Source organism: Cebus imitator, unplaced genomic scaffold (genome assembly GCF_001604975.1).
Source record: "Cebus imitator isolate Cc_AM_T3 unplaced genomic scaffold, Cebus_imitator-1.0 Scaffold596, whole genome shotgun sequence".
Lineage (NCBI taxonomy): Eukaryota > Metazoa > Chordata > Mammalia > Primates > Cebidae > Cebus > Cebus imitator.
The window spans coordinates 615,222-624,400 of record NW_016107911.1 but is presented as its reverse complement, the minus strand read 5'-3'; the positions used below and the strand labels follow the sequence as shown (position 1 = coordinate 624,400).

Sequence of the window (9,179 nt, the reverse complement as noted above, 5' to 3'; positions counted from 1 at the left end):
AAGTCTGTTATTGGTGTATAGGAATGCATGTGATTTTTGCACATTGATTTTGTATCCTGAGACTTTGCTGAACTTGCTTATCAGTTTCAGAGGATTAAATATTATCTTTTAATAGTTGGAGATCAAACACCAAAGAATATTGTAGCAAAACTGGATTAAAAAAGCCATTTTATAATGTAAAAATTCTGACAATGCACCACAAAACTTTTGAAGTGAAGAAAATTGCTTCTTACTCTTCTTTAAAAACCTAAATTAAAAGGATATTCTAAAGTGAAGGTTTTTTTCCTGGAAGTGATTTAGAAAACACAGGCAATAATTTTGTTTCTTAAGAGGAAAAAAAATACTATTTTATTACATTTGGATGAGATTTTATTTTTTAGGAATCACTGCTTGGCTGTGAGTAGTTGTTGCTTGCTGAATGTTATTCACACTTCCTTCCACATAGCAAACTCATGTGTACGAGTCTTAACTTCTGGGATGGGTTGGAACTCTTCGTTCTAACCCAAGGGCTGCAGGTCATTATAAACCACAAATTATTCCTCCCTAGAGAAGTGTCAGAAATATATTCTTTCACATCTAATTTTTCTGCCATCTCCTTTTATTAAGTAAATTTTATGACACTAATGATCACATATAATGTATTATAATACCTTATCTGGCAATTAATACAAAGAGAGAAATCTTCTCCAGAATAGCACTCAAGAGACTTTAATTACCTAGTTACCCTGAGGCATATGAAGCAAGTAAAAATTTTAAAGGGCTGAAAGGAAGAAACTTTCCCCACAAGATAATTTTGATGATTTAGAACAGGAGTTGATAAACATTCTTCTGTAAAGAACCAGATAGTAAATACTTTCAGTTACATACCCCAATGGTCTCTCTTAACTACTCAGCTCTGCTATTGAAGCATGACACCAGTTAGTGTACAATACAAAAGCGAATGAATGTGAATGTGTGTTTCAATTAAACTTTATTTACAAAAGCAGGCAGCAGGCCAGATTTGACTCATGAGTTGCAGTTTGCAACCTCTGCTCTAGAATTTATAGTGATTAAAGAGAGTCTGAAACCAAAATTTAAACTTTAATAATACACAATATGTCTTCCAATGCAAATCACTGTACTTGCAGGTACCTCACTGATTCACAGAAAGATTAAATGTATTTTTAAATCTTTTTAGGTTTTCCTGTTTGCCTTTTCTTCTCTATTATATAAGTTATATTGGAAATGTCTAAATCCATTAAAAATTAGATAATTTCTGCCACATTTAATGAAAAATTTAGGAGTGCTGAGGCTGCAGATTACCTTTTTGATTCCACAGTCAAGTTGTGAATTCAATGTAATCTTCTTTTTTGTCAGGATTAGCATGAGAGATTTTACAGAAAAATTTCCCAAAAGAGCGATCAGGTCGAATTCATATAAGAAAGGCATTTTTATCACTAAAACTAATTAATCGATTTATATTATCTTTCTGATTGATCATTTTAAAAGCTCTCCTTATTTGGATATTTTCATTGCACACTAATTTTTGATTATGATTATAACTCGGGCTAATACTACAAGTACTATATATCTGATGTAGTAAATAATTTAGGATGTAATTAGTGTAAATTACAGTTTACTTAATTAGTACATGTAGAGGTAGCCCCTTTGTCCTAAAATGTTTAGAACAGATGAATACTAGGTATTTATAAAGTTTACTGACATCTCTATTGATTTGACACATAAAAATTGGTAAAAAGCATTTAAAATTAAAATATTCTCTGTGGAATTCTAACTTTAATTTTAGTATAATTCTGAGTATAATGTTACTACTCAACAAGAATGGATAACCGATTAAAAACTTATTAATTTCAGATATACAGAAAAAGCTATGTAACCCTATATAGCAATTTATGAATCTATTGTGTTTTATATTGTTAGATAATCCATAATTTATTTGAAAATTAAGCATTTGGAATTTTTTATTCTGTGTTTTTCTGTGTTTTAAAAGACTAAAAAAAAGATGTAAAAAAAAAAAAACTTCATTTCAAACTTTTAATGAATTTGTGAATTTGTTAAGAGTATGGTGATGTCTAATGAAAGACTATCAGACAAAAGACATAAAAGGTAGGACCTAATACAACAGTAGACTTCTTCCTTCAAAGATTTTCAAAACTTCAAGAACAGAAGATTACTTCACAGGCTGAAATTCAAGCTCAGTTGGAAACAAGGTCTATTGGGCTTTTGAGTTGTCTAATGTTGAAAATCTCAAGTTGACTCGCTAGTTTAAAAAAAAAAAAAACCTGGAGAGGGGAAAGGAAAATTTTTATTCTGGAAATGGGTTCTTCTCTGATGCAAATAGAAATCCATCTCCAAAGAAGAAGCAGATGTGAGTTACCCTAATTTAGTCTTTTGGAAACAGAGAAGATTTTGAATTTGCTAAAAAACTTTTGTTTTTCCTAAGTATTAGTTTATAAGCTCTGAGATACCTTTTTTGTGTTTGAAAATTTTCCGAACCCCAAGATATTCATAAAAATTTACTCAAAACACTGAAATGCATTTTCAGAAGAGTATAGGGAATCTCGTTTTTTTTAAAATTTACATAATAAAGAGGTTAGGAATTAGTTGGTGCTTTCATTTCTGATCGTTTATTCACTTTCTTTTTTATAGCTTTTCTATTTGGAGAGATACATTCAAATATTAAAAATATTCCACAGTAAGTGTTATTAATAAAACTTTAAAATCCCAAAGTGGAAGTAATAAATTTCCTACAAATGTACTGATTGAATCAGTTTTAATCCTCTGTGAATTAATAACAGAAGTGAAATAAAATTTTTGAATTCACATTGTCAACTTCAGAGGAAAAGAACACCAAACACTATTCTAAAGAGCGTATTTTAAAATTGGCAGCAATAATGCTGTTGTTTCCCTTTTCTATAAATAATGTGGTAAAAATGATAATAAGCATAACACATATTTATTGAGTTCTTACTATAACTGCTATTTTATTACATGTATTAGCTCATAACAATTCTGTAATGTAGGTATTAGTATTATTCTCCTTAATATATAAGGAAATAAGCAAAGAGAAGTAGAATTTCAGTGCAAATGGAACCTAATGTGATAGTTTGTTATTTTAATAATGCCTCCACATATGGTAACTGGTTAATTGACGAATACAAATGAATATTAGGCTTTTACCATGATTTGCAAGAACATACAGACTAAATGTCAGAGTACACTGATAGTTCTTTTCAAAGTCAATTTGCTTCATGCGGGGACCAGGTATCTCTTAAAAAAGCATTTCTTATTCTCCTTATAGGCACTTCTTATGGTAGCCACATAACTCAGTTTGACAGGAAAGTACTTTTATTTTCAAAATTATTTTCCTTTAAGAAAATCTTCCATGTCAATCAAAGAAATGTTAGTCTAAAATAATCCTATGAATGAGTTTGCTTTGTTATATAATTTCTCATTCAGATTTAGAGCTCAAATAAGGATTGGTCATATACTATTAAGATACTAAAAATGGGAAAACAACCAAAATATCCATTGACCGATGAATGGATAAAGAAAATATGTATAACCAAATACCATTCAGCTTTAAAAATGAAGAAAATTCTGCAATTCAGAACAGCATGGATGATCCTTGAGGGCATTATACTAAGTGAAATAAGCCAGTCACAGAAAGATACATACTGCTGGTTCTACTTCATAGAATCAAAGTGGACCGGTGGATACCAGAAGATGCGGAGAGAGGGAAACAGAAAGTACCCAAACAACGGCATAAAGTTTTGGTCAAGCAAGATGAATAAGCTCTAAAGATTTGCTGTATAACACTGTACATCTATAGTCAATGATAAAGTATTATAGACTTAAAATTTTAAAAGTAGATTTTATGTTGTGTTATTACTAAGATAAAAAAGGGAAGATGATAAAAAAGGATATATCCACAAGAAGTCTTCAATTTATTTCAAACTTATGTTCTTTCACAATTGCAATTACTGTATGCATATAAATTGTACCTATAATTCCTTTGCTGCATGATTACTTTTGAACAAGATTATTTAAAATAAACTCTTTGTGGGTACATATAGAAAGAGGAGTTTTCTGAGAATATAATACTCCTTGAAAAGCCAATTGACTCCTTTGGCTCAGAATTTTCTCTTTGGGAGATTACGTACCTCTCAGGAATTTGAGTAAAAATGCTTTTAAAAACACCCTAAGATAAACTGTACAAAGATTTAATCCCACACAAAATATTTCTGTGAATGGTTAATTTATCAGGAAAGACTACTTAGTAATTTTTCACTCTAATGACAAACTCTCCTTTGTTGAAACCTACTTGTAGCCATCAAGAAATGGGAATTTTCTTTTTTCTTTTTCTTGAGGTGGAGTTGGCTCACTGCAACCTCCGCCTCTTGGGTTCAAGCGATTTTCCTGCCTCAGCCTCCTGCGTAGCTGGGATTACAGGCATCCACCACCATACCCAGCTAATTTCTGTATTTTTAGTGAAGAGGGGGTTTCATCATGTTGGCCATGTTGGCCAGCTGCTCTTGAACTCCTGACGGTGATGTGCCCGCCTTGGCCTCCCAAAGTGCTGGGACTACAGGCGTGAGCCACTGTGCCTGGCCTGATTTTCTTTGTATCATACCAAATTTGACTTCAAGTTAAGAGTATTAGACAGCTGGGAGTGGTGGCTCATGTCTATATTCCCTGCACTTTGGGAGACCGAGGTTGCCGAATCACTTGAAGTCAGGAGTTCAAGACCAGCCTGGCCAACATGGTGAACTTCCATCTCTACTAAAAACAAAAAATAAAATTAGCTGGGTATGGTGGCAGGCGCCTATAATCCAAGCTACTCAGGAGGCTGGGGCAGAAGAATTGCTTGTATCTGGGAAGCGGAGGTTGCAGTGTGCCAGGCTGGGCAACAGAGTGAGATGCTAAAGTACTGTCATAAGCTTTTAGTATACTTCTTGAACTACCAACTGCAGGATAATATCTTACATTGCCTATTTATTTGGTCATTTTGACCAATTAAGTTTAGCTATGTGTCAAATTTTCTCAGACACAGTTTATGTTTGTTTTGTTACGTTATGCAATGCAATATATATTTGCAACATATTTACACACAAATAATGCCTAAATATAATATTTATATGATATATAACATACATTAAACATATAAAGAAAACATCCTAAAACACTGCAGGTAACAATTTTTATTTTCTTATATATGTTAATTTTAGAGAAGATTACAGTAAACATCTAATGTTAAAGAATTTCTTATTCTCTGTATTGCTTAGAGGACTGAAGACTTGTTGAAAAGACAACAAATCAAGTTAGATCCATTATTTTCAGCCTCTGTTCAGACTAACATTAATAAAAGCAAATTGTATGGAAAGGCTATATTTTCAAAGCTTTAATATGCATTCTAAATTCTTATAAGTGTATTCTGAGTTATGGTTTTGAAAGGACACTATGGCAGAAGAGCCTGAATTTGCTAACTGTAATTAAGTCCATTAGAACTACAGTGGTGTTAATACAGTCAGAAAGCTTAAAGGATAAATAGAAATTAAAAATGTATAGCAAATGACCCTAAAAATGTAGAACTGTCTTCTATCTTTATGAGTAAAGTTAAATTGGAAATGATACAGGTCATTTCTAGGAGTCTACCAAGAAATTATTCACTGTTGCTTTCTGCTGACAGATAAGATTTATGTTTGTAGACACAACTATCAGAATATATAATTATATCAGAAAACATCCTTAGATGAAGATTCATAGGTTAGATGACACAGGACATTTTAAATATCTTATAACTTCATGTATTGTATGGAAGTCACTGACTGAGTTTATTGAAGCACAAATTAAAACTCTTCAGGAGATACTTACCCTTTTCTGTTCTTTTATATACTCTATCAATTCATCTCTTGTTGTTTTCACTGCCTCTTCCACAGCCTTTTCACTTCGCTTCTGCTCTTCTATTATTGCTGCCTTTACAGTTTCCTGTTTGCAGGAGAAGGTAAAACAGTCAGGGAGGTAGGCACTATGACATATTTCTGGCCATTTCATATAAACTAAAAATCCTCTTCAGTGGGTTTTAGCTCATTCTATTCAAAGTGTACCTTTACACAGGAATAAGAACTTACAAACTCTTTTGGGATCTATTAAAGATTTCACAGAACTCCATTTCCTAAATTGAGTGAAGGGAAAGGAATGGAATATGCCATTTATTGCAGGGAGTGCCTGACAGGCTCCAATGGCTTCTTTACCAACCTTTCATTTGATGTTTACATGATTCATTGCCTTCCTGTATTTTGCACTATCCACATAAGACTTCCAACTTGTGTTTATTCTTCCAAGAACACTAATGCTCTAGCTGTTTTATTCACGTTTAATTTTGGCATCATACAATAATCAAGTGTGGTCTGAGTGGTAAGATTTACAGCTAGTTTGGTCCTCTTGCCAGGCTAAGATGCTGTGAACTGGACACCATAAGTAAGAGGTAAAAATTCCACCCAGTGTGCTAATATTTGAATGAGAGATTTAGGGAGGGAAATGGTACTCCCCATTTATTGAAATAGTAATCAGGAAACTAATAGATTTCAGCATTGCAAATACAGCAAGAAAGCTAAAATTCTGAAAAACTACAACACCTCTCAGGAAGTCATAATATTTTCTGCTAAAATAGTATATCATGAATTGGAATGAATACCATGAAGTAAAATCTTTTCATTTCCATCTATTGGTACCATCTTTTTTATTGGACATCAAGGCAATCAATTGGAAACTGCCTTGAGTTTCTCAGTCCTTCAGTTTTGATTCTTGAAGGTCCTTCATTTTGTGGAATGCATGTATGACTTTGCTTAGTTGTCCCCAAATAATTTTAGATATTTATATGTAGCTTAGAAAATATAAAATAACATCAAGGATTCTCTATTTCAAATATATTTAATGTAAAAAATTTAAATGTGTGGAAAAATATAAACACAAAGCAACACACACAGAGATATTTACTTTGGACCAATTCAAAAAGTGGAATCATTTTTGGCCAAAGGATATAAACTCAATATATCTTTTGATATTTTGTACAAACTTACTCTTATAAGCAGCACATAAGAATGGCTATTTTCTTGCAACCTTGATAACATTTATTTTTATCAGTTTTTAGAATTCTTGCTTACTTGGGAAAAATGACATCTAATTTTATCCTGTATTTTTAAAAGATTGCTATGTGATGTTGAGCATTTAGTTTATAGAAATATTGGCAATACACATGTTTTCTCTTGTCATTTGCTTGATCATATTGTTTACTGCTTTAATATTGGTATACTTAGTTTTTTATTCCCTTCCTTATAAAATTAACTGAAAATTCTGAAAGTCTTTGAAAAATTTTACTATTTTATTTTCAGTCATTGAGTATATTAGGTATTGGCTCCATTAGAGTACAAAGCTGCTTCCATAATTATCTCAAAAGATTAAAGTTGGAAAACTATAGCAATTTATAAAAAAAACCATGAGAATAAAACTTCAAAATGCAAGCATCTGCTATTATAATTCTTATTTATTTCACACTTGCAAATTTAGAATTTGAAGTTATTCAAATTTAGAAAGGCAAATATATTACATACTTACTAAGCTCTCTGAAATAAAACACATTAATAATTCTGTTGTAAAGAATATGAATATTTACACTATACGAGTAAATTAAAAGCATAAATAGCTTCACATTCGTTCAAGTCAGGTTTTGCTAACAGGTGGGTTACAAATATCCTTAGTTTTCAGGGCTTTTTACAAGTGCAAATAAAAAACTGTCATAAGAAGCATATTAATAAATCTAACCAGGCCTGTTTAATTAAAAGCAAGAATCAATTTAAATGAATGAGCTTTAACCAAAAAAATATGAAGAGTTAGTAAAAGTTATTCAGTTAACACATTTCACGGAGCTGAGTGTTTATATTATTACTACCTTCTCAGTTGAAATTTTTGAGAATATACCATTCCTTGTTTTTGAGTTGGCAAAGTACCATTTATAGTACAAAATTCTCTTGATTCTATCCTCCCCAGCTGGGAGTTAAGTGACAGTCAAAGTTGTGAAGCTCATCCTGAAAAACGGTTCATCTATAAATAATTCCTTTGAATGTGACACAAAAGTAAAGTTTAACCCTCTACTTTCTAATCACTCAATTCTGAATTAGTTAGAATTAATAAACTTTGTTTGCATGTATGCAAGTGGTATGTGAATGACTGCATGATTTGTTGATTCCATAAATGAAATATATCATCCCTAGGAGTCATGACAATTAATCTAAAATAAAACATAACTTGCAAGGAATGAAGACTTTCCAACAATAAGTACATTCAAATAGGCAATTCTGGAAAGTGTTTTTCAAAATATTTTGGTGATAACTCCACCACTGAACATAGTGCATTTTTTTTTCTTGTCTATGAGTATTAACCACATACTTGCACCTAGAAAATGAGTCAAGACCATTGCATTTCCCTCCAAACATGAAACACATTTGCAGTCATCAAATACAATCATTAAAACGTTGTTTGGAAAACTGATCAAACAGGTGATTCTGGAAAGTGTTTTCCAAAATATTTTGGTGATAACTCTACCACTGAACATGGTGCATTCTTTAAGGCAGGCTTTCTCAACCTTGGAACTACTGACAATCCTTTGCTGTGAGAAAGCATTCTGTGTGTAAGCAGCATACCTAATATCTATGCACTAGATGGTTTCCATTTGAGAAACACTATCCTAAGTTGAATAGTTTGGAATGAAAAGTACTCAATTACATATATGTCATTCTGTATTTGTTAAAATACATCAGTCATATTTCTGGTCATACTGGAATGCTTTTATCTAAAAATATATGCAGAAACATCCTACCCAAATGATTATCTAACTAGTGTTTAAATGTGGAGAAAGTTCTATATACTGCTGGGTGCAGTGGCTCATGCCTGTAATCCCAGCACTTTGGGAGGCGGACCACCTGAGGTCAGGTTTTCAAGACCAGCCTGACCAACAAGGTGAAACCCCATCTCTACTAAAAATACAAAAAATTAGCTGGGCGTGGTGGCAGGTGCCTGTAATCCCAGCTACTTGGGAGGCTGAGACAGGAGAATTGCTTGAACCTGGGAGGCGGAAGTTGCAGTGAGCTGAAATCATGCCACCGCACTCCAACCTAAGG

The 9,179-nt window shown here is 32.4% G+C and overlaps 1 protein-coding gene and 1 long non-coding RNA gene across 13 annotated transcripts in view; both read right to left on the bottom strand.

Annotated features, from left to right (window-relative positions):
- The window catches only part of CCDC91 (coiled-coil domain containing 91), a 385,716-nt gene that overhangs the window by 80,079 nt on the left and 296,458 nt on the right, over positions 1 to 9,179 (bottom strand). For all 12 annotated transcript variants that reach the window (XM_037734255.1, XM_037734257.1, XM_037734254.1 and 9 more), the window contains one exon: positions 5,875 to 5,988. In XM_037734255.1, coding sequence (XP_037590183.1) covers positions 5,875 to 5,988 — 114 coding nt within the window. The remainder of the gene's footprint in view (positions 1 to 5,874; positions 5,989 to 9,179) is intronic.
- Positions 1,982 to 5,868, bottom strand: LOC119469200. The gene is made up of 2 exons (XR_005198017.1): positions 4,912 to 5,868; positions 1,982 to 4,391 (listed from the first exon to the last, which is right to left on the bottom strand). It is a non-coding gene; the product is annotated as an uncharacterized LOC119469200 (long non-coding RNA).